This window comes from Chenopodium quinoa, unplaced genomic scaffold (genome assembly GCF_001683475.1).
Source record: "Chenopodium quinoa cultivar QQ74 unplaced genomic scaffold, ASM168347v1, whole genome shotgun sequence".
NCBI classification, from domain to species: Eukaryota; Viridiplantae; Streptophyta; class Magnoliopsida; order Caryophyllales; family Amaranthaceae; genus Chenopodium; species Chenopodium quinoa.
The window spans coordinates 700-25,568 of NW_018742831.1; the positions used below are offsets into that span (position 1 = coordinate 700).

At 34.5% G+C, this 24,869-nt stretch overlaps 1 protein-coding gene, 1 long non-coding RNA gene and 1 other non-coding gene across 3 annotated transcripts; 2 read left to right on the forward strand and 1 right to left on the reverse strand.

The window, feature by feature from the left end:
- Positions 1-319: 319 nt before the first annotated feature.
- Positions 320-2,015, reverse strand: LOC110726029. Its single transcript, XR_002512290.1, has 2 exons — positions 1,001-2,015; positions 320-636 (listed from the first exon to the last, which is right to left on the reverse strand). It is a non-coding gene; the product is annotated as an uncharacterized LOC110726029 (long non-coding RNA).
- A 10,663-nt stretch (positions 2,016-12,678) lies between these two features.
- TRNAS-CGA lies at positions 12,679-12,760 on the forward strand. The gene has a single exon. It is a non-coding gene; the product is annotated as a tRNA-Ser (tRNA).
- A 107-nt stretch (positions 12,761-12,867) lies between these two features.
- LOC110726030 (eukaryotic translation initiation factor 2 subunit alpha homolog) lies at positions 12,868-17,833 on the forward strand. Its single transcript, XM_021905503.1, has 7 exons — positions 12,868-13,363; positions 15,202-15,258; positions 15,340-15,426; positions 15,500-15,646; positions 16,385-16,489; positions 17,095-17,193; positions 17,373-17,833. The coding sequence occupies exons 1-7, from the start codon at positions 12,980-12,982 to the stop codon at positions 17,520-17,522; spliced, it is 1,029 nt and encodes a 342-aa protein (XP_021761195.1). The 5' UTR covers positions 12,868-12,979; the 3' UTR covers positions 17,523-17,833.
- The last annotated feature ends 7,036 nt before the right edge of the window (positions 17,834-24,869 follow it).

The window sequence follows — 24,869 nt, forward strand, 5'->3', positions numbered from 1 at the left end:
AAAAAATAAAATGGGAAGCGGTTCAACCCCCCTAATTGGAAGCGGTTTTGAACCGCTTCCTTTTGGGGGGCTTCGCATTCTATAATTAAATTGGAAGCGGTTTGAACCGCTTCCAATTCCCATTTTTCACATGAAAAAAATGGAGAATTGGAATCGGTTTTGGCGCCAAACTGCTTCCAATTCTCCAGTTTTTATTTATTATTAATCGATATAAAATTATTTATTAATTATTAATAAAATTAATATTATTAATTAATCATAATATTAATATTACAAACAATAATACAATGATATATATAACACGAAATAATTATATATATTAAAATTAACATCATTAATATATTCAATGAACAATAATATTTAATCACACCAAAATATATTAAGATAACAATTACAAATACTACGTATTTAATTACACCAAAATATTACAAACAATTAGTCAAGGGCAAAAAAAAAAAAAAAAAAAAAAAAAAAAAGGGAACCCAGGCAGGTGCACAACAGCCCAGGCAGGCTGCACTTAGGAAATACTTTTGAGCATGGCTAGCCACTTGAGTCGGGGTCTTTGATATAACAAAGTTCCGTGATATGTTTCTCCAGTCTCCTTTCCCATGCTTCTGAAGTCCAAGCAGAAACCGCCTGCATAACTCATTGTTAATAACTCAACATTCTCACAATATAAATTACTAACATATCATATCCAACATAATTAAGGACATACTGCAGATATCAGACTTTTACAACAGAACTTGCTAACCTAATGCCAACCCTATGGAACAACAATCTCATAGTCTAAAAAACACATATCAGTACTCAGTACATAATTCGTGCATTCGCATACAAACCAGTGCATACGAAGTAACACGGATATTTCACGCAGTTTAACCTATTCAGTAATCACTACTAGACTCCAGTCCACAGCTGTAAAATTTCACTATCGAATTTCATTGACAATCACAGAAATAATCAGTGAAAGAAACGTGATTTATTTAACTGATGTTACCTGTGTTCATCCTCAATCCAAGGCACACCCTTTTTCCTTTCTTTTTCATGAGGCCTAGAGATAGACATAGACATAGCCATAGAAGCCGCAGACCTCTTCCTAAAAGGATCAAATTTGCCATTATCAACCCACTCCAAAGTGAAGGGACAAGCAAGATAGCCAGGAATCGGAACCAAGCCGGCTTCGATATCGGTTACATCTTCCAACAATTCTTTATACTGTTTCATCGTTGTTTCCAACGTCTTCAACTAATTTTCTACTCCGATCATCCTCTCCTCTAATGAGAACCTTTTTTTTTTATTTTTTTTAAAGGGAAAAGACAACCACCAGCAGACAGCAAAAAAAAAAAAGCAAAGCAGCATACCCGGCTACTGACAGGAAAGGAAGACTCAGGCGAGATAGACTCTTCCGATCCGAATCACAGACTGCACCAGCCCACAACAGACTGCTGCCTGGCCTGGGCTACTGCTTGCCTGGGCTGCTACAGCTATGCTTGGCCTGGGCTGCTGCCTGCCTGGGCTGCTGCAGCTGCCTGGCCTGGGCTGGTGCCTGGCATGGGCAGCCTGCGTAGGCTGTTGCATAATTAAGATTCATAAGTCACCAAACATAGTAACATACTAGTTACCAAATTGATCGACGCTAAACAAAAAATTAAAAAACCCCATATATTCTGACCTTATCAATACTTCAAAGGTTCATAATAAGCAAGCAAATTGGATCATTTTACTTTTTTACTTGGTATTTATTTTTATAAAGCTAGTTAAACACAGAGAACCAAACTACCCAAGGAAATTCTTCACTAGAAGAGATTTGATTTACCACAAGCAACAAAACTCAAACATAATATAGTTCATAATTAGCCAAAGCCAAAAATAGAGCTCTTAATAGGTTAAATGGCACTAAATAAAATCATATACCAACAATGACAGAGCAGAACTGAAAATTCAAGTACTTGATCATTCAACATTACATATAATAGAAGTAAAATTTTGATTGGAAAATTTATCAAAAATTGAAAGAAAGCATAACCTGAGCGGCTGAGCCTGAGATGTTTGATTTTGCAAGGCTGATCTACAAGCTTGGGAATTCATCATGATAAGTGAAGTCATACACCAATAGCTTGATTCATCTGCAATCATGATAGATTCATCTCAAAGTACAATATTGCAATGAAAGAAAGTAAGACTCAAAACCCAATTTCTGCCTTATTTTATATGGGTGACTCAATAAAAGTGAATAGATTTCTTCCTACATTAATCAAGAGAAAATATCCAAAAAGGAAGTTCCCAGTATCCCACTAACATAAATTTCTTAAAACAGAGCTAAAAGTGTCCAGATTTATTTAATAAGAAACAAAACCCAATAAATTCTAATACTTGTACTATGATTGGGTGATTATCAATTACAGTAAACCCTAAAGATCCAGACTTTAAATAAAATAAACTAATAAATTACAACTTTCACTATACCAACAAGAAGATAGCCAAAGGTACTACCACCACGAGTCTACAAAGTACGACACCAGTTATTGCGACACATACATGATAAATGCAGAATGAATGATAATAAATTCAATAATTAATATCAATTAAACAGAAAATCAGAAATAATAATCAATATCAATTAAACAAAAATTATAGGGCTCAACTACTCAACTCAAATAGTCAAATATCCGGTCACAACTTCAGTTTCTAGAGGAAAAATTCCCGAATCGGCTAATTAAAACCAATCTTCAGTTTCTAATCGGCTAATCATATTAAAATAAATCATTTGGGACTTAAAAATTATAATGAAGACAATTAGACAAAACTATAACTAAACACAGTCAAAAGACTCAAAACCAATCTTCAATTTCTACTTTTTTAGACGAAATTGTTTAGTTTAAGCAAACAAAATGATTATACAGATAGCAAGTACTTTATTTGAGCACAAATTCCACATAAATTAAGCTAATTAAACTTCAAAACAATCCTTATTCACACAAAAATCAGCTAATCCTGACTATCCATTAGTAGATAACAAAACCCCTTCAACTTTCCGAGCAAAAACTGGCACAAAACACAAATTTAAACAAAAATGACATAATTAAATCAAATACAGAAAACCTACATCAAAAATCCCCAAATCGTAAATTAAATTAGGCAATTAGCAAATGAAAAACACACATGAAGCCAAACACATTCAAAATTCTAGCTACTTTGCATATCTATATGCACAAATCGAACCTCACCATCGCTGCTCTCCACCACCACCAACAGTTACAAATCGAAACCCTAGAAATAGAAAAAAAATCAAAGATTTGAACTAGTAATTATGCAAAGAAACCTTAAATTTGAAATTTAAAGGGGAAAGTTTAAAGAAGCTCATACCATGAACACCACACAGTCGTTATCTCTCACGACCACCATGACCATTAGTGAATGAGGAGGGAGAATGAAAGGGGAACGCGAAATGTGGTTGCAGCTGCGGCGAGGAGAAGGTGAAAGGGGAACGCGAAAATGAAGTTGCGACCTTCATCTTTGAGGAGAAGGTGAGAGGGAAACGCGAAAATGAAGGAGTGAGCTGAGTTTGAAGTATTTATTTGATCCCGCTTTTTTTTTTAGAAAGGGCAGCGGTTTGAAGTTTGAACCGCTTCCCATTATATTTTTGGGAGCGGTTCAACTCAAACCGCTTCCAATTCTATCCTTTTTTTTCTTTTTTGCCGGGAATTTTTGTAAGGAATTGGAAGCGGATTTCAATAACCGCTTCCAATTTGTGGCTTCCCATCACCTTTTTTCTTCTAGTGCTTGAAGGTGCAGAAGATGAAGAAGAAGCGAAGAGCAGTGAGCAGCACTGGAGGTCTGGCCGTCTGGTCCGCTGACCGCTGGTCGTCTGTAGGTCTCGTCTCACGGAGTCGGCTGCCGGCGGAAATGCGGGATTTGGGTGAAGATGAAGAAGCGAAGAGCAGCGGCAGCGGGGGCTAGGGCTTGAGGAAGTCGGGACTCGGCAAGTCAACAGGCTGAAGTTAGAATTTTTTATTTTTTTTATTTTTTTTTTAAAAAAAAAAAAAGAAAACTTAGAATTTTTTTGGGCCCTGGTGAGTCATTTGCCTCACCAGGCACAAGGCCCAGTCCGCCACTGAATTATATTGCTGCTCATTCCCTTAGTACCTCATTTCTCTCAACATCCCACTAACACATTGCCCTGCTCCTCCAACCCACTATTACCTCATTTCTCTCAACATCCCCACTAACACATTCCCTTGCTCCTCCAACCCACTATTACCTCATTATTACTTAGTATTGTACTACTAAGTAAATTCAATTTTTATTTTGAAAATAAGCTACAAACTACCTACATTTTGTCGCGAATTGAAAGATGTTTCCTCCTGCCGACGCACTAGTAGAATACTTAACAAAGAAGTCAACCGAGAGTATAGGCTTAAATACTTATAGGATTGACTTATATCTTAGCCAAGAATCGAGAAAAGAAGGTAAGGGTTATACGTATTGTGATGAATATATTGTTGCGATGTATTTAGAATATCTGCCTAGGGAAGAAACTTATTTACAAGTTATAAATTCGTACCCTAAACTGTTTTGTTTACTTGACGGGACACCCAATATAAATTATTTGGGTGACCCGATTGAAAGAACATTCCTCTTATATAGGGATGTTTTTTTAAGCTTGATAAGGCAGAGAAATTATGGAAAAATGAAGAGTTATAAATATAAGTAGAGACGATAGTTACTCTAGTACTGGTTGGTCACCTCCGGGTCGTGATCATGTCATGGGTAATGTAGCAGCTTTTGTGCCTATAGAAGGAGGTGTTTGTTTGGGCGTAGTTATTAGAGACGAGTGGGGAAAGCTGCTACTAGTGGTTACAAGGTGGACAAGCTGCCACTGGGTTCCTGAGATGACAGAGGCTACAACAGCTCGGCACGGGGTGAAGCTTGCTAGTTACGTTGGCTATCATAATGTTGTGCTCAAATGCGAATTTTTGAATGTAGTGCAGGCAATCAGACAGAAGATCGAGGGTGATGCTCCTATTTTCCACATCTACAAGGATATTAGTAGAATATGTGATGGTTTTCTTAGTTTCAATTGTATTCATGTTTGCCGGGCAAAAAATACTATTGCTCATTTAGCAGCCATATTTGAAATGGACTCTGTTATGAATGTATTCATTATGTCATCCCTTAGCGTATTGTTATTTGTTATTTAATCTTGTAATTAAATTTTAAATTATGGAATTCGGTGGTATGTTAATGTTATTTGCAATTTTCACGAGATTTTTTTCAATTTTAGGGTTTTAGTTTTTGTTGTTTGTCACGTGTCCTATTTTATTTCTTCTCGATGTACTAGTTAAACACAACAAATAAAAAAATTAAAACACAAACGAGAGGGAAAGAAAATTACCAACGTCAATAAACGATGACGAATCTAAGTACAAACCAATATTGTCAATTGATCTGACTCATTTTTTTGAAAAAAAATATATAATTGTTACAAAACTATTAATTTAACATTAAATTATTTAGTATGAGAACATTATCAGACAAATTTAAAATAATTTATCAATACACATAATTTATATTAGTTAAATATGTGCAATATAAATATGTAATAACCCGTATTTTTATACGTATTTTAAATTTAAATAAATATTTCTTGAAGTATTTAAACAATATAAAATAAAATTATTTAGGGTTTCTTCAATACAAAAAGAATGATTTTAATTAAAAATATATTTTATTATTTAATAATCTTGAAAATGTTGGATTTTATGATTTAAAATATTGGGGCACATTATTTTATATTAAATAATTTAAAAAAGACAAGTTTTAAAGAAAGTCAAATCCTAATCCCGATTAGGAAAGGGATTATTAAGGGAAGTAAGTAGGAGGGCTAAGAGGGAGTATAAATACTCCTCATGTGCCTAGGGTGAAAATTCACCTAAAGGTACGTTCTCTTTCTCCCCTCTTATTTTATTTTTCCTTAATTTTCCCCTTCCCCTTTTATTTATTAATTTATTTATTTATTGTTTACACCACCACCACCACCACACACACCGGCCACCCACCACCAACCTTTCCCGATGGCAAGAAGCCAACAGGCAGTGTGGCAGCGGCGCCAGGTGGTTGCATATTGTGTATTCTCCGTTCGTAATTTTCTTAATCTCGATGTAATCAACGATTAAATTCTAACTCGTCCGATTTATTTAAAAAAAATAGTGTTTTTCGTGTGTAAAACAGTATTCTAAACAAAAATCACCACCTATGGTAGTGTGTACCACCCGTTCGTGGCCAAATTCAGCCTTTAAATATGGTTTTCGGGCAGTTTTTTATTTTAACGAAAGATTTTATGTTGCTTTTCTTATTTTAATTAAATCTACCCTAAATCTAATTATTGTTTTGGGTTTTTTGATGATTATTAGGATGTTTAATAACAAGTATTTTAATTATAATTTTTAGATTTGGTTTTTAATTAAAAAGCCCCAAGATTGGAAACCCTAGGTTTTTAAATTAATGTTTATGGATGGAATTTGATTGTGGTTGATTGAAATTATTAAAATTAATGTTTTTAAACCAAATTACAGAAATTTTTATAAGTTTTAATAATGCTGTAATTTTGTGTTAAAAGAGTATTAATACTTCTTTTATAATTGTGGTTTATAGGAGAATTCCAAGTGAGCGATTTCGTGTAATCGTGGCTATTTTAAGATCATATTCAAGGTACGTTCGCGTTACTTGGTAAAGTTTAAGTGTATAGAAGCATGCTAGGATTTGTTAAATTAATTCCAAGTAGTATCATGATAGGTGTTGGATGGAATTTGTTGATTGGATTGATGTTGGTGAATGATTGGTGATGTATGATTTATTTATGGTGAATTAATGATTGGAAATTAATGTATTGGCATGTTGATTATGAACCATACTTTTATTATTGGCATGTTAGAAAGCATGTTTGGTTAAACTGGATGTTTATCTTGGTTTGGATTATGGAAGAGGAATTTTATTATGGTTCATATAATTTTTATTGATGCTATAAGCATGAGGAATGAGCTATTTAAGTGTCTTAGTACACATGAAAAGTTATATTGCGGTGCCTAAAGTGCACTTAAGGTGTTTCTAACACCGAGGGATAGGATTTGCGGTGCCTTATGCACTTAAGGTGTTATTTTAACACCGGGGTAGTTTAAAAAGGATTCCACACTAAAGTTATGTGGTCACTAAATATTTAAGAGTTTAAACTGGTTTGTTTGATTGCTTGAATGAATTGTAATGTTTTGGTGTGTGTTGCGTTTGAGAGTCATCATCAAGTCTAATAATTTGTAAATCACGTAAATTGAAAGAGATTACACACCAAAACTCTTGGAACGTATATACCTTGAGTATGAACATATAGGGGGGGTTATGCGACTTTATATTTGACCATAACTCCTACTGGGGGTACAGGACGCTGTACTTTCCATTTTTATTATTTATTATGCGCAGGATCCAGTCACTTCATGTGGCATTTGCCTACCCGGTTAGCTCCCAGTGTAGTTTACCTCAATTTATTTGAGGCAGGTAGTTGGTTGGAAACCCGTTCGATGTATAATCAAAATTAAATAAATATTAATTAGTAGTTGAGTCAAATGATGAATGTTGTGTGCTTGTAAACAGGTGCATCGAGGTAAGTTGTATGGTGATAGGATGAAAGCATGTTAGTGTGTGTTAATTACGCTTATGTACTTAGCTTTGCTGATTGTGTGTATTGTGTGTTTGTCTGGCCTTGTCTTTACCTTGGCCCTACGACGACCCATTTCTAATGGCGAGTAGTGGGGACAAGTAGAGAGGAGCTTTTTAGGTGATGAAGCATAATCATGAAGGGGCATGAGTGAAGAGTGAATCATGCTTAGTTCTCGTTAGAATATAATGTGTTTATTGCTTTAATTGATTATTTAATTATGTTGATTGTGAGACTAACGCAAAGAGGTTTTCAAGTGTTTTGGTTTAAGGGCCTACAATGGTTCCAAGTTGTAGGTTGACTTCGGTTGACTTTGTTTGACTTTTACTTTCGTTTGGTTTGACTTTTAAAGTTGACTTTATTTTAAATGGTTTTAAAGGTAGTCTTCCGCTGTGTGTCTTTGATAATTGCCTTAGCCGTTTTCACGGTGGCGGTAATGTCTTAGATTTTCCTTTTTCGTATTTTAAAAAGGGCAAAACAAGTATTTTAAAAGGGAAAGAATTTCTAGGGTGTTACAAAATATACTTATAGTTTCACATAATTTGTTAATTAACAAATATTTTAATATAATTTGTTTATGTACATTTTATATCTTATATATATTAACTAATTTTATTTTTAAAAAGTTATACACTCTCATAATAATGACTATATAAAAAAATAACGTAATTATATATTTTTGTAACAAAATTTATTGTTGTTAATTGTTTTGGTTTTGTAAGTCATTACGAAAGTGTAATTTTATGCTTTGTTTAATTTTTTAACAAAGAAACTAGTAGAGTAAATGACTTATTTATAGAAGAAGAAGGAGAGCCGCGTGAAACAGTATAAGTGAATCCAATTCTAAACTGGTGTTCGGCATGAATTTCCTTTGTTTATATGTTTGCCTTAATTGGATTAAGACAGAAACATTCGATATACATTAGCTTAAGTGAATCTAATTCTAAATTGGTTTAATTTCGACATGAATTTGCTAAGTGTTGAATGGGAAATACGATATTAAAATTCGGAAAAAAAATATATTAATGTAAAAAACACATATTTGTTTGTGTATATATGTGCAATATATAATATATAATATAATATGATGTTTTTTAGGAATTTAAAGTCATTATGAAAGTTTATATAATATGTATGTTTAGTTAAACCAATATGTACTACATAAAAAACAATATTTATTAGATATTAAAATAACATATATTCAACAATAATTATATATTCAAACCTTAATAACATTTGAAATACTTCCTCCGTGTTTAAGTAAATGAGATGTTTTTCTTTTGCGGCCGTGTTTAAATAAATGAGAGGTTTCCTTTTTTAGTAGCTTTTCCCTATTTTTTAATAATATTATAATATCTAATGGTCCCCACCTTCTGATTTTAGTTATTTTATCAATATCCTTGGTCCTCACAATTTACATTAAAAAAATAACACCCACCCTTTATCACAGTAAAACCCAATATCCTTATCTCTCTAACCTGGCTTTTCTCTCTCCTCAAACTTTTTTCTGGTTCTCCAATTTCCGAATTTCTAAACCTAAATCTACAAATTATTGCTCTTCAATGCTGTTGTTTTTTTTTGCAAAAAAACCAACTTTTTAAAAAAGATGTTATAAAAGGCCAATAATTTTAAAATTTTTGTTGCAACTTACCACCTATATATTTGACCACTTTCTCCGGCGTTGACCCTGTCACATGCATGGCACGTGACATTTAATGAACCCTAATTCCCCCTTTTTTCTTTCTATTTCTTTCGATTTCCCTCTTCTCCTCATTTGTTTCTCTTTCTTCTGTTCATCCATTGTTAATTATTGTTGCTTCTTCACAAATCAAGTGGTAAGTTTTGTTAGGAATTATTGTTAGGAACCCTAATTATTGTTTGATTGTTGTTGCTTCCTCCACCAACCACGAGTCACCCACCACCCATAAAATCCCCTCACGGGTCGCCCACCACCCACAATCTCCACCCATGAGTTTGGAAGTCGGAAATTGCCCACCCTTAACAACATTTTTTTTAAAGGGTGGTTTTTTTTGCAAAAAAAACAAGATTTAATAGGGCTGAGCAAAATTATCCGAAAAATCGAAAACCCAAACCGTAATCGAACCGAAAATTAGGGTACCGTTTCAATAACCATAACGGTTCGGGTACCCAATCCGATAATTTGTTATCGGGTACGGTTATTGGGTATCATTTTAAAATAAACGGTTACCCGATCCGATCCGATAAACAATTTTTTCATTTTTTTCCTACTTAGATCTATTTATCCAAAATCTAAACTCTTACTTTACTTCATAATCACTTCATAATTTAAATGGTTAGTAATATTATTAGTAATTTGGTCATGATCATGTGGTAGTATTGTTAATTAGTGTTGAATGATATCATAATAACTAGATTATAAATTCTAAATTTTCATTATTGGATAGTATAATGAGTACTCGATAACCGATCCGAAAATCCGGGTACCCGAACTTATTGGTTCGGTTAATGGATATCATATTTAGTGTTATTGGTTATCGGGTACCCAAACCAATAGTGTTAACGGTACGGGTACCCGACCCATGCTCACCCTTAAGATTTAAAAGGTGATTATATGCAAAATTTCCTATAATATATAATATAATGTGATGTTTTTAGGATTTTTAGGTCATTATGAAAGTTTATACAAATGTTTTTATTAATAATTTATGATAATAAATTCATTTACTTTTAGTTAAGAATGAGTTTAAATTAATTATGCCCCAAAGTATTATAAATTGGAGAAGCTCGATTCCCATTGCGAGTGGCTAGATCGATTCATGATTTGAACGTTTAGCTTCCCCTGTTTAATTCAAGTATTTGATGTAGCTTGCCACTAATTATTGCAAATTTTTTTGAAACAACAATGTTGTTTGATTATTGACAAAGTCGAAAAAACTAGCGGAGGAATTGAAACAACTAGTGTGCGGAGGAACTGACTTATTTGTAAGGGAATTGAAGAAGGAGATAATCTAATTCTAAATTTGTGTTCCACATTTTTGCAATGTTTGGATGTTTAATTTATGTTGGTAATTTCTGTTATAAGTTAATTTGAAGTGTTGATGGATTGACCGATTATTCTACATATCATGATTTGTGATTGCTACAGTCATTTCCGATTTCCAAGTTTAACTGAGATGGTAGGGTGATAATGTGACCGCTGGTGAGGTACCAGTCACCATCGTCAAGCGGTGGTTGTGGTGGAGTCAGTTATGTCCATGCAACGCTGTTTGTTCAGAATCTTAGTAGATATTTTTTTTAAATACATCAACTTAAATTAGCAAATGATATTGTCGTTGTAATATCTTAGATTGATCACAAACAATTATTGCAGTTTATTGTCTACTGTATTACTTGTATTTGATACCTTACTTATTACTTAGCTGTTGAGGCAAATATTGTTCTTTGCCAACAAGTCAAATACCCTATCTTGTTCTAGAGTATTAGGGGGCTGCCCCTCGAGTTACCGATTTCAAAGATTGATAATCTTGCTAACGGAACAAACAAACAATAAGGAAGCTTTCCCAAATATAGTAAAACAAGTTAGATTGCTTAAAAAAACAAGTAGATAAACATATGACAAAAGATACGAATGCATTCCATTAATTAAAGGATAGAGTCAGGTCTACAATTATATAAATTGAAGGAGAGGTTACCTCCATGATCATACAATTGAAAAAGACGAACGATCTTCAATACATACTAAGAGAAACTAAACTATATCGCTTGACTACTAAGCCAAGGGAAACTACGTAAGCTAAGAAGAAAGCTTAAAATAAATAAAATGCTTGTTGTTGATTGATTTGTTGATGTTCTTCCTTTGATCTTCATGCTTCTATTTATAGGCAAATTGGAAGGTTATGGCTGACTCTCATAATTGTTGTGCACTTATGCTTCTTGGCGCCAACTTTATTTGAAAATTAAATTACCCATTTTGCCTCCAAATCGACTCTTGTAGCATTGGGCCTTTTAGATAATACCAACCCATTTTTATTATATTCTTGCCAGTTTAGCCCAAAACTTTTCAATGACTCTGAGGTCCAATTTACTTGGTCAAAGTCATGAAAGGTTAATAAAAATCAAAAATTCGATTTTTTTGTTGTAACGTTAGCCTAACTCAAATCATATCTAGTATACTCGTAATTTTACATTAATCTGAATTAAACTAATTTTTACATTAATTTGACCCAAATTAAAAATCATGAGGAACTTTTCTAACAGTTGTACTTTTTTTTATTACCTCCGTTTTATATTTTTCGCAATTTTGGGGTATTATTTGTAAGATATAAAATATTCCAAATTTGCAAAAAATATGAAACGGAGGTAGTAGACAAATTCTGATAGTTGTACTTAAACATGCCTAAAACAACTTAAAAACAAATCGAGTTAAACCATTATCTATAAGGTTATTAATATAAATTGAAAATAAAATCGAACAGCGCCTCACTTGTACTTGTAAGAAGCTACATTCTAATATATATTTATATGTCAAATTTTAGATGCAGACAATGTAGTGAAGTTCAAATTACTTATATGCTTCATATATATCTTTATATTACCTACGAATTAATAATCTTTTTGTTCCTAAATAAAAATTAGAATAATTAATTTGTACATGTACTACACAAAACTAATTCATAGTAATTATAAATAGCACGTTCGTATATATTTAAAGATAGGAGGCTAGACTAGTTGGTCAGTTCTCCGACTTCCAAGCGTGAGGTCAGGGGTCTAATCTCACCAAACACATTTTAGGTGGGATTTCCCTTACATCCCCCTTTCTAAAATGAGCCTTCTTCTTGATTGGATGAGTTCATAAACTTTGATTGACAAAAAATAATTAATTCTTAATTGAATGATTTCATAGTCACATTTTATCTTACAAAATTGTCTATTACAGCAGAGAAAATTAGTTCATAAACTTAAACACGTAATAAAGGCAACAAGTTGTCGATATGTCCGAGTGGTTAAGGAGACAGACTCGAAATCTGTTGGGCTTTGCCTGCGCAGGTTCGAATCCTGCTGTCGACGACAATATTTCATTTTCTTCTTAATCAAAATTTTAATCACCAAAACGACGACGTTTTTAAACCCCACGCAAAACCTTTCCCACAAAAGAATCCAGAAATATAAAAACTACCCAGCAGCAGCAATTTATCACTCTTCTGAAAATCATCTTCTTCTCCAACTTCCCAAAAAAAACCCTAATTCTCAAATTTCCCCTCTTTCTCTCTCCTCCGAATCGCATCAATGGCAGGCGGAGGCCCCAATTTGGAATGTCGGATGTACGAATCTCGGTACCCAGAAGTGGATATGGCGGTGATGATTCAGGTCAAGAACATCGCAGACATGGGTGCATATGTTTCTCTTTTGGAGTACAATAATATCGAAGGAATGATCCTTTTCTCTGAGCTTTCTCGTCGTCGTATTCGGAGTGTTAACAGTCTTATTCGGGTGGGTCGTACTGAACCCGTTATGGTTCTTAGGGTTGATAAGGAAAAGGGTTACATCGATCTTAGCAAGCGTAGGGTTTCTGAGGAAGATATCGCCCAATGTGAGGAACGCTATAATAAGAGTAAGCTTGTTCATTCGATTATGCGTCATGTTGCTGAAACTATGAACATGGATTTGGAGGTTATTTTTCTTCTCTATCTCTTTATTTGGGTATTTTTATTGTTGAATTTGGGTTTTGTTTTGATAATTTATCGTCAATTTGTCAACTTTGTTTGTTGTTGATGGATGGATTATTGTATCAATGCTTTATAATTTTGCAGTATTGTTTATATTTATATAATTTTTGTTGTTTTAATTGGGGATTTTGTTAGTGTTGATGGTGAATTGTAGTATTAAGATTATAACGATGAATGTGATTCTATTTTACCTCAAGTAATTTGACACTCTGACGTCGGTATTGATACTTGAGACTTGGCATTTAATTTTAAACCAAAAGGATAGGATTCTTTTCATTGGATTATCTAATTTGACACTTAAACACATGCCGGTGTCAGAAATGAGTTGGGAAGTACGAGTGGTGTAGGTTCAATTTACTTATCTTAGTTAAATTATAATTCTTGTGCATTAGCTGAGAATTATGCGTAAGGTTCTTTGGTTTTGCTTCATTTGTTTATTCTTTATCATGGATTTTGTACAAGTTTGAGGATTTAAATGTTTATTTAATTGGGTCAAATATATTTGCACGTCGGAAATTTGCACTGGTTGTTACTCTCATGGCTTGAATAGTTTTCTAGTTTTGCTATCAGATTGATTTTGTAAATGAATCATTCATTAACTTTTTTTTATCTTCTGTAGATTCTAGTAGCAACTACTGTTATATTTTGTTGATTAAAGTTAGTAATTTAAGGTAATGAAGTAATTTAAGGTAATGATAACAGAGGGTTTGTGTAATTTTTTTGGTGTAATGTCTTTACTATTGGTAATGATAACAGGATTTTGTTAGTCAAGGCCTTGGGAGGTCCAGTGTTCTTATATGGTTATACCCCCGTCTAAACGGACTGATAGAGGAGAAATAGAATATGGATTTTTTTTTTCTTCTCATTTTCAGCTTCCTCGTGCTAGTTATTGATGTTTAGTGGGCTGTGGATATTGGGAAGTACTAATAAGCCACACGCAGTATGGAAGTCTGATCTACACTACAATATTGCCTTTTGTACTCCATTGGACTCATGTTGAGTGAGCTGGAAATTTTTGAGAAAGGGCAGCATGGACAAGTTGCACTGTGTTGTAGTTTTATAATACGTGAAAAAAATAAATCTTTTTTGGTATAAACTTGTATAGTAGTGGACAATGGTAACACTCTGTTTGGGACAAAGAATGCATTGTAACTTGGGAGTTGAAGGAAGTCGGTTGTGTTCTCTTTTTATCTCTGTTAATATTCAAAGTCTTTTTATAGGGGGGGAAGAGTGTAGGGAATATGGTTTACCTTTTGAACTTCTAGGTTGACCTTTGGAACTAAGGTAGACTTGGTTGTAAATCACTTAAATAGAAGGATGCATGTCCTTCTGACTCTGAACTGCTGTGATATTAGATTATATGTTTCCTACAATATTTTGCAGATGAATCACTTCATCAGTGTTAGAACTATGTTGTTTAGTGGGCCCGAATTTGGGTTTTGTTTTTGTGGATTAATTTTGCTGCTAAACCTTAAATCCTATGGCTCACATAACTTTTTAGTTTTGATGACTGGATATGGCCCTTCTGACTTCTGAGTTGTTTGTAATCTCTAGTCTCCATGCTCTATTTCTGAGTTACTTAAGAATCAGCATGCTGCCGAGTTCACTGGGCATCTGTTCTCGATCTTGCTTCTTCTCTTCTGCTTTATTTAACTTCTTTTTCTGTATCAATTTCAGTAATTTTGCCCCTTTCTACTTAGCAGAAGAAATTTTGATTTATGCTTCGGACATGATGGTTAAATCTTCATGCTGGCTTGATAAAATGTGTTTTCCATTATGCAGGATTTATATATACGTATAGGGTGGCCTCTATATCGGAAGTATGGTCATGCTTTTGAGGTAAACATTTTCATTTTGTTTCCTTGTATTCTGGATGATTTTGTCCTTCGATAAATTTCTGAGCTTCTTTCATTAAAATAGGCATTCAAGGTAATTGTGAATGACCCTGACACTATTTTGGATCCACTCACCTATGAAGTCAAAGAAACCGGTCCTGATGGTCAAGAGGTATGCAAATTTTCCCACTTTACATTTTCATTGGTGATAATTCTGGTTCAGGTCTCATATGCACTTACTGCAGGTAACAAAAGTGATCCCTGCTGTAACCCCAGAGATCAAGGTTTCTCTGATTAAGAATATTAGACGAAGAATGACTCCTCAGCCTCTAAAAATCCGTGCTGATATTGAAATGAAATGTTTCCACTTTGATGGAGTGCTTCATATCAAGGTAGGAGTTTGTTTTTACTGAACTTGTGTGATTGAGGTAATTATGTTTGTGAGGCTTTTACATAGGTTTTAAATTAGTGATGTTTTAGGCTCAAGTATTGCAATTTAGTTGTTTTTAATATTAGAGTTGCATGAGTTCAAAGATTTGCGGTTATACCTGTACAAACTGATTTATTTTTTTTTAATTTTTTTATGGATATGTGATAATAAAGTTTCAGTGCCTTTATATCTTTAAGCTTATGAATTCTTCAGCTTTAGTTTCCGATACAGTTTTACTCCTTTCTCCATCACTCGTTTTTTTTTTTTTTATTATTGATTGATTTTTAGTTTTAGATGTTGCATTCTTTGTTGTAAGATTTTGTGCCAATTAGTGTTATCTATGGTACTAATTTAGGGGATGAAGATTTGTATTGTGATAACTGTGTTAATACTTAATATACTTGAAGGTATGCAATTTATCATGATTTAGCTTCTTTCAATGAAAATGACTTGAAACTGCTGGGACTTTTAAAGTCATTATTTCTGTGTTGTGTGACATCTATATTTAACTTTTAGAGCCTGATCTGAGCTGTAGAAATGGCCATCTTCTTTCACCTAGCTTTTGAGGGTACAGGTCGCTGTGTATTATACTTCCATAGTGCGCTTTATAAGCTCTCATGGTTTCGAATGTTGTCTTGTAATTCTATTGGTGGTTCTTGCATTTATCCTAAATTCCATTGACGGATATAATGGTTTGCAGGAAGCTATGCGTAAAGCTGAAGCCTCTGGAACAGAAGATTGCCCTGTGAAAATTAAACTGGTTGCTCCACCACTTTATGTCTTGACCACTCAGACTCTTGATAAGGTTAGTTCACCATCTCGAAGAGAATATGTAAAAATTTGTTGTTTGATATTTTGAAGAAATTATGTGTCCTTTTGTGAAAAGTGAAAACCTTGCGTGCTAGTGGAATGTGTCGTATATGGACCCTCCATGGAAACTACTACTCATCTTGTTTTTCTTAATTTTATTATGTGTCAATTCTTATCCTGTACATAGGTTTTTTAATGTCATTAGCTGAAAGCATTTTCATGCTTCTGCAATATAGGGTAAGCCTTTTTAAAAAAAAAAAAAAAAAATTATTTTTTTATTTTTTTATTTTTTATTTACTTTACATTTGGATGGTCTTGTGGACACTTGAATATAAAAGTCAGAACTTCAAAGTTGAGTTATTTACTCCATATAAAGCAAGACTTGCTGTGCAAGGCTGTTCAAATTTCTTTTTAAATTTCAACTGTCCAAATTATTGATATAGGAAAAAATCGCAATCTCTGAAACATAAGGTTGCAATTATTTGTAATCAAATGCTTCTTGCAAATTATGTTTCTGCTTACAAGTGTGTGGGTTGATATTTTCCTGTAGATCTTTATTTCTCTATTTGTCCTTCAATAATGTTTTGGGTATCCTTGTAGGATCAAGGTCTTTCCACCCTTCACAAGGCAATTGAAGCTTGTACTAAAGAAATTGAACATCACAAGGGAAAGCTGGTGGTGAAGGAGGCGCCAAGAACCGTAAATTTCATCATCCTAACTTTATATTTTCGTTTTATTTTGGGGCGATCCTTTTCCCTTTTTTATTGCCTGATCTGCCGATTGCGAGTGTTTTGGGCCTTAATGGGGAAATTTTTTCCGCCTGCTCTGAGGGCTGTGAATATGTATTTTATAGGCTAATTATTGACTTTGTGATGCAGGTGAGTGAAAGGGATGATAAATTATTCCTGGAGCAGTTGGAGAATTTGCGTAGGGAGAACTTAGAGAAGAGTGGTGACGAGAACAGTGAAGAAGAAGATGATACTGGAATGGGAGATGCTGATATTGATAACGCCGGGTTAAACGAATAGGTTGAATCTAGAAGAAAATTAATAGAATGGGGGAGTTGATGGCAGATTATATTCTCCTCAACCTTGCCTAAGAATTTTCTTACTATTTATTGTTGAATTGGTTGAGATATGTACATGGCCGCAAAAAGGCTTCTTTTTGGTTACTTGGTAGTTTGAGTTCGCTGAGGTTGTTGATTGTTATGCTACGAAATTTAGTTAAAGACACTATATGAGATTAATTCACATAGTTTTGATAAATGTGCTATTTTCTATGCGGTGTACTCACTACCGCCTTGATGATTTCATGTACTCCGTAGTCTGTTGTTGGATCACAATATCGGGGTCATAGTTTTTACTTATGCTCAATGCATATTCCTCATTATCTATTCCTTCAATGAATATAACCAAATCAAATAAAATGATAACAAGAATAAGATGCTCTATGATTGATTTGTATGCCTTTTCACTCCTGTTTTTTGTTATGCATTTTCAATATGGCAAAAACAAAGAGTGTCGGTTGTTGATGTTAAAAAGTTCTTAACAGCGATAGCAAAACATCACTGAGGAGGGGCCCTAGAAAGAGCAGCAAGATCTATGTGATTTTCAAGGTTTTTATCTTTTTTGTTTGTGATTCATAACTTAGATTTTGCACTAAGTTGGACAAAAGACCCCCACCTAAATTTGAAGCAGTCTTAAGTGTCTCGTACCCTTAGTCCTTTTGATCTAGTCCTGTGTACCTCAAGGTTTATAAGAGTAAACCTAACCCAAGAGAATAGATGCATACTAGAGGACACATCTGTAGTCCGAAATCAAGGTCATTTTGGTTAATCATAACAGATTATCGTTATGATTTTTGAGGCACGCTCGAATATACTAAAGTATATAGAAATATTTACGCTTTAGGTTTAGGGTCAATCTAAGGACCAATTTATGAAGGAATCTACAAATGTGGGATTATCCCAATTAAGTGAAACCGTGAAAGATAGCTTATTTTGAGAATGGTTAAAAATAATCATTTTTTCTTGTGGATGCCATTTAATTATATTGGTTATATTCTTCGATGTAGCATTTAAAATTGAACATCATCTACACTTTTTCCCCTTGCAACTCTGTTAAAAATATATAAAAATATTAAAAATTCTCAAAACTTATAACAAAGCTAAATGTGAAGGAAATTGACGAAAATTGAAAGAAAAGTGGATGATTATATAATTTCATATATTGTGGAAAACATTAGAAGGCCACAGGAGAAACAATAAAATGAAGGGAAACAGTAGCATGTATGTTTATTGTTGTTTATTATTTAGTCTAATTTCATTGGTACATTTTCCGTTGTTTGGGGCTTTAATACTCAAAGCTACCCTACGTTTGGTCCTGGACTGATTACTGTATTTGATTTGCATCCATCAACTCCTTATCGAACAGAAGTTGATAAGCTATGTTGTGTTTCACAAGGGGTTGTTTGGTAATTGGTAATTGGCGATTGACTGTTGGTTTGTTTTCTTAACTTGTTTGACTAGCTGGAAGCATTAATTGTGTGGATTGGGTTTTTAAATTAGTTGTTTAAGTCGACTGTTTACAAAAGTGTTTGGTAAAATTATTTATGGTTGTTAACTGTTTATTAGTAATAAAGTGGGCAAACAAGCCAAAAGCCAATAGAAAAAGCTACTTTTATTAGTTTTTGGCTTTTGGCGGAACAGCTTAAAAGCCAACAAAAAAACCAACTACCAAACATATTTTTTGACTGTTTGACCAAATAAAAAAAGCCAAAAGCCAAAAGTTAGGCAAAAAACTAATTGTCAAACACCCCCGAGGTGTGGTTGAGACGCCCTTCCATTATGGGCCCAACCTCTTTCCCTATAAATTTTACTTTTAATTGCCATATTACTCGTTCAAACTAATCCAAACCATACGTATTGTCCGTATGAGATTTTGATACGTAAATCATAACAAATCTGTGGTACGAATTGAACATATTTCAAGCTAAGGTAGGGGGCTAGCGCTGCCGGTTGCGTGGTAACCCTTCTAGTCATCGGGTTCATGTCTCACTCGAACTCTATCCCTAGCTCTTTTCATCCGAGCAGACCCTCTAGGACTATGATTATTTTATAAAACTTTGTATTGATCTACAAATTTATTCATCGACTTCATGATTAAATCCTCTTATTATACTTCGTGCTATTCATTACGGAGTACATTATTTTCTTAAATGGCCAATATATAATATATAATGCCCCCAAAGTTAAGAGAAAAAAAAAAAAAAAAAGTCGCCGAAAATGTAGAAGAAAACAAAATTGTTTAATTAGAAGACCGAACGTCAATGACATGAGTGACAAGGCGAAACAGAAGTTGGACATGACTACTCACTGCTCACTGCAGCTTATCCCTTGCCCCACTGCTTCCTTCGTTGTCTCTTCTCTTTTATCAATTTCTTAAACCTAAAATCTTACTCCATCGGTTTTTAAATACTTACTCCATTTTTTCATGTACAGAGTTTTACAAGAAATTGGAGAAAATAATAAAATATAGAGGTGGTGGGGTTAGTAGAAAAATAAAAAATTGTAAAAACAAAAGTAGTTTAGAGAATTGGAGGAGAGAAAATATGAAACTAATAAAATATAATTTATGTTGGGTCCACTAGTTGAGAGTAATGCATTAAATATTGTAAAAGTTTTCTAAATTAGGAAAATGGAGCAAATATTTAAAAACGACTGAAAATGAAAAGTAGACCAAGTATTTATAAACAGAGGGAATACTTCGTAATTTGTATTACTGTGTTAACTTAAAAAAAAATTAAGACCTTTATTAATTTAAAATACATACTAGGGATTTAGCTAATTATAATACGGAGTAATAGTAATAATAATCCGTATTTTGTATTCTTAAAAAAATGAAAATAAGGTCATATTTCCAACTAAATTATTGCTATAATGATTTGGACATTTAGGAATATTTATTGATCTTAATAAATCTAATATCATATCATATCATTATCACTAATACATAAAGCCGGTCTCGCAGCCAGGCTACGAGACAAAGACACATGACATTCTAGTTTTTTGTCAAGTGTTGCGCCATATAGGCCATAAATATGTATTACTAGATGAAACCCGTGCGATGCACGGTTTGTTTGAATTTTATAAAATAATTTTTTTTTTTTGTGCTAAAATTTGTTATATATTTAGATAAAATTCCTAACATCAAAAGATAATATTTTATATTTAATTAATTTAAACTTAAAAATCTCATTCGCTAATTTTGCTTACGTGACATTTGAATTATTTAATTCTAAAAGAAATTAATAATCTCGCTCTTATTTAATTGGCCACGACTAAAATTATTTATAATCCTACATGGTGTGCTAAGAAAATTAAATCCTACGTTGCTCTCTAAAAACTGGGGAAAAAAAACTCTCTTTTATATATATACTAGTTTTGTGTCAGGGCGATGCACAGATTGATGATAAAATTTTAGGATAAACTTTTTACTTGAATGTGAAATATGGTCATCTAATCCCTTTTGATAATACAAGATATTTAGACTTACAATATCATATAATAGTGTAATTTTTGTAGTTTTGTTTGTAAGTAGATATCTATGTTGATGCCCGGATTGTTGATAAAATTTTAGGATAAAGTTTTTGGCTTGAATGATCAATAATACGATCATGTAATCTCTTTTGATAATATAGGATATTTAGACATACGTATCATATCTCTTATTTATAGAATAACGTACTTTTTATAGTTTTGTTTGTAAATAGATATCTATGTTATTATGGACTTGAAATTATTGTTATTGAATTCAAATTATTTTTACGAACTAAAAGTATTTTTATCAAACCAAATTTATTTTTACTGATTGAAACTTATTTTAGTGATTCCCTAATTTTTTTAAATATATTAAATAATAATGTATTTTGTATGTGGCTAACCACACCATCTGGCCGCTGGACAAAGTAACCCCTATAAAATTGATCGAGTAACCCCTGTAATACTAAATGAGTAACCTCTAACACTAACTAAGTAACCCCTATCTATTACATGATTGAGTAACCACTATAACACTGACCAAGTAACCCCTATAGCACTAAAAAAGTAACTCTGATATTTTAACAGTTGGTGATACGGTTTGGCCAGCTACGTATAAAAGTTTGTGATTAAATATATTTTAAATGGATCTTATTTTAAAGAACTTTTTAAAAAGAATTTGATGATGGAAATAGAATTGAGTTATAGGATATTTATTAAAAGTTATGATTATTTTTGCATATATAAAATATTAAAATTTTATCCATAATAAAACTCTATGTAACAATTTTATCTTAAAAAAACCTATCCAGAGATCGCTTACTTAGCATCATATGTGTCACAATAATACCTATTTATCTCCTACTTGGCGCGATACTTGGCGAAAAACTGGAATGTCAAGTGTCACTAGCTCGTGGTCTGGCTGCGAGACCGACTTTATTTATTAGTGACCAGTTTTGTGCTCGGACGATGCCAGATGGTTACCGACTTTTTGGATTGAATGTTAAATACTATCATATAATCTCTTTTGATAATGAAGGATATATATTTAAACATATTGAATTGAAATATATTTTATTAAACTATTTTTTTTTTAATTGAACTAAAAGTATTTTTACCAAAACAAAAATTATTTTTCTTTATTTTCACTAAATTCTATTATTTTTGTAAATAAATTAAATATATTATAAATTGATCTTGTTTTAAAGAACTTTTCAAAATGAATTTTATGATGGAAATAAAACCGAATTATAAGATATTTATTAAAAGTTAGGAATAATTTTTTATATATGAAATACTAGAAGTATATCGATACTAAAACTCTATACAACTTTTTTATCTTTAAAAATCTATCCAAACTTCGCTTACTAAGCATCATATGTGTCACAATAATACCTATTTATTGAATGCCAAGTATCGCTGTCTCGTGGCATGGCTGCGAGACCGACTTTATATATTGGATTGTGACACATATGTTGCTAAATAAGCGATTCTTGGATAGGATTTTTTAAGATAAAGAAATATTGTATAGAGTTTTATTATCACTATACTTCTAATATTTCATATATACAAAATTAATCATAACTTTTAATAAATATATCATATAACTCAGTTTTATTTCTGTTTCGGGGTTTTCTGATGTCCTGCGGGAGAGTTACAATTCCGAGACTGGCACCGGACGCCTGTACCTGCAAAATAACGGAGACTCCTGAGAGCTCCGCCTCCAACGGTCAAGTTAGTACCTGATTAAGGAGTAATTAACACAGAAAATAAAGTAATAAGGTCTCTCTAGGTGAGAGTATTTAATGTAGGTAATCTGCTTTGCTAGCGAGATCAGCCGGTTATTAGTGTGTTCCGTAAATTCTTCGGTCCCTTGATTAATGAGGATTAATCGAGTATTTATAGCCTTGGGAAGCGTGCAACTCTCTAGGTTTAAGGTAAACCTAGGGCCGATCGGGCTTCTAGACTGAAATGGGCCTTGATGGCCGGTTGTCCCATTTGGCATGGGTGGACACGTGGCGTGTCTTAAGTGGTCCATGGAGGACGCGTGGCGGAACCTGGTTGGTCCACCTGTCAAACGGCGCTTGGTGGATAAAAATCCCCTAATCATTTGCCCCTCACAGGTGGCACGCGACTGGTCACGTGTCGCCTGTGACAGGCGTCGCACGGTGACAGGCGACGGCCCGTTACAGGTGTCACCTTGCAGACGGCCGGGAGACTCTCCCGCCCAAATTTGAATTCGGAAGCGACCCTTCGCCTTCTCATTTTGCCTATAAAAGGAAGTGCTGACTTCGGTCATTTTCACATTTGAGAATTTTTGCGAGAACATTCGGACCCCTGAACTTGCTCTGACATTTTCGGACTTTTTCTGCCTACCGCCTGTTCTGACAAGCCGACTGACCCGAACTTTCAGGACTTCATCAACTGTCATCCGTTCAGGTAACTCAGTTCTCTTACTCTTAATTTTCTTTTTATTTTTTGAAATGGCACCATGGAAGCACACGACACGCCCTAAGTTAGTGATCAGCCGGTCACCGGGGACGGCTGAATCTAGGACTAGGAGTGCCGCCTGCCCTTTTCTGGACCCATCTTTGCCCTTTATACAAAGTCCGACTGAATCTGTGTCTATGCAGAACGTGATGGCCAGAACAAAAAAGACTGCTAGAATATCAAACTCAGACGGCTCCTCCCAAAGGGTACTCCTTAGCGAAACATCTGACCAGGCGCCAGATGTGGAACGAGGCGACTGTCAAGCTGACAGTTCTGAGAGAGGGACCAAGGTGTTCCCTTCTCATCTAACCGTGGACATGTCTAATTTACCTTCTGCTCCTTCTAAGGGAGAGGAGGCGGGCCCCTCTAGGAGAGGGGAGGAGTCGTCCTCTTCGGACTCGTCAGGGGACGAGTCCGATTCCAGCTCTTCTGACCATAGTTCTTCTGACCATAGTTCTTCTGACTCAGAAGAAAAACATAACCGCCTACAAGAGGCGAGAAGTTCCCGTGCAGTGGAGAAGGGGGATAATTGGGCAGAGCCGTCCGCCTCTTACAGAGAGGAAAACACCCCCTACTACTGCAGGGTGCCCCGGGGCCGGATCGCAACCATGCGAGACAACGTGGCGAGCTTTATTGCTAACCACAAAATGGGCCCGGAGTATTTACTGTTTGTGCCGGATCCAGAAGATACTGTCGTCTGGCCGGCTGGTACCAGCTATGGTGACGGCTGTTTTGGCTGCTATGTGGCGGCCATCAAAGCTGGTCTGCGCTTCCCATTACATCCGGCTGTTCAGCGGATTTTAGATGGGTATGATCTGGGGTTATGGCAGTTAGCCCCCAACTCTTGGGTAAACGTACTCGGCTATGTGGCCGGGTGCGAACTGAACGGGGTGGAGCCAAGTTTTGAGGCTTTCGCCCACATGAACTATCTCAGCCGGACCCCTAAGTCGGGAGGTACCGGCTGGTATCAACTAACAAGCCACAGGGGTTACCTCATGACGAGAGGTAAGGCAAACAAATGGAAGGATTGGCGGAACACCTTCCTTATTATCGAGAGTTCAGACACGGAGCTGAACAAACGTTTTAACAAGTGGAACAGGGATCCGCCTCTTCTTGCAGGCGGCCGCAGCATGCCGCCTGTTCCCCCAAAGGCTAAAAGAGAGATCCTAGACAAAGGACTCTTCAAAGTAGAGACTAGGGTGAACTCTACTTCAGGGGTACGAGAGCAAGTACCCCTACACTGCGTCCCGAGCTTCAAGTGGCTCTATGATGAGTACTTCTTGGCCGCCTGTGGCCTCGGCAGTCGGTGCTCTAGAGGTAGCCGGCCTGACGAATACTCTGTTTTTTC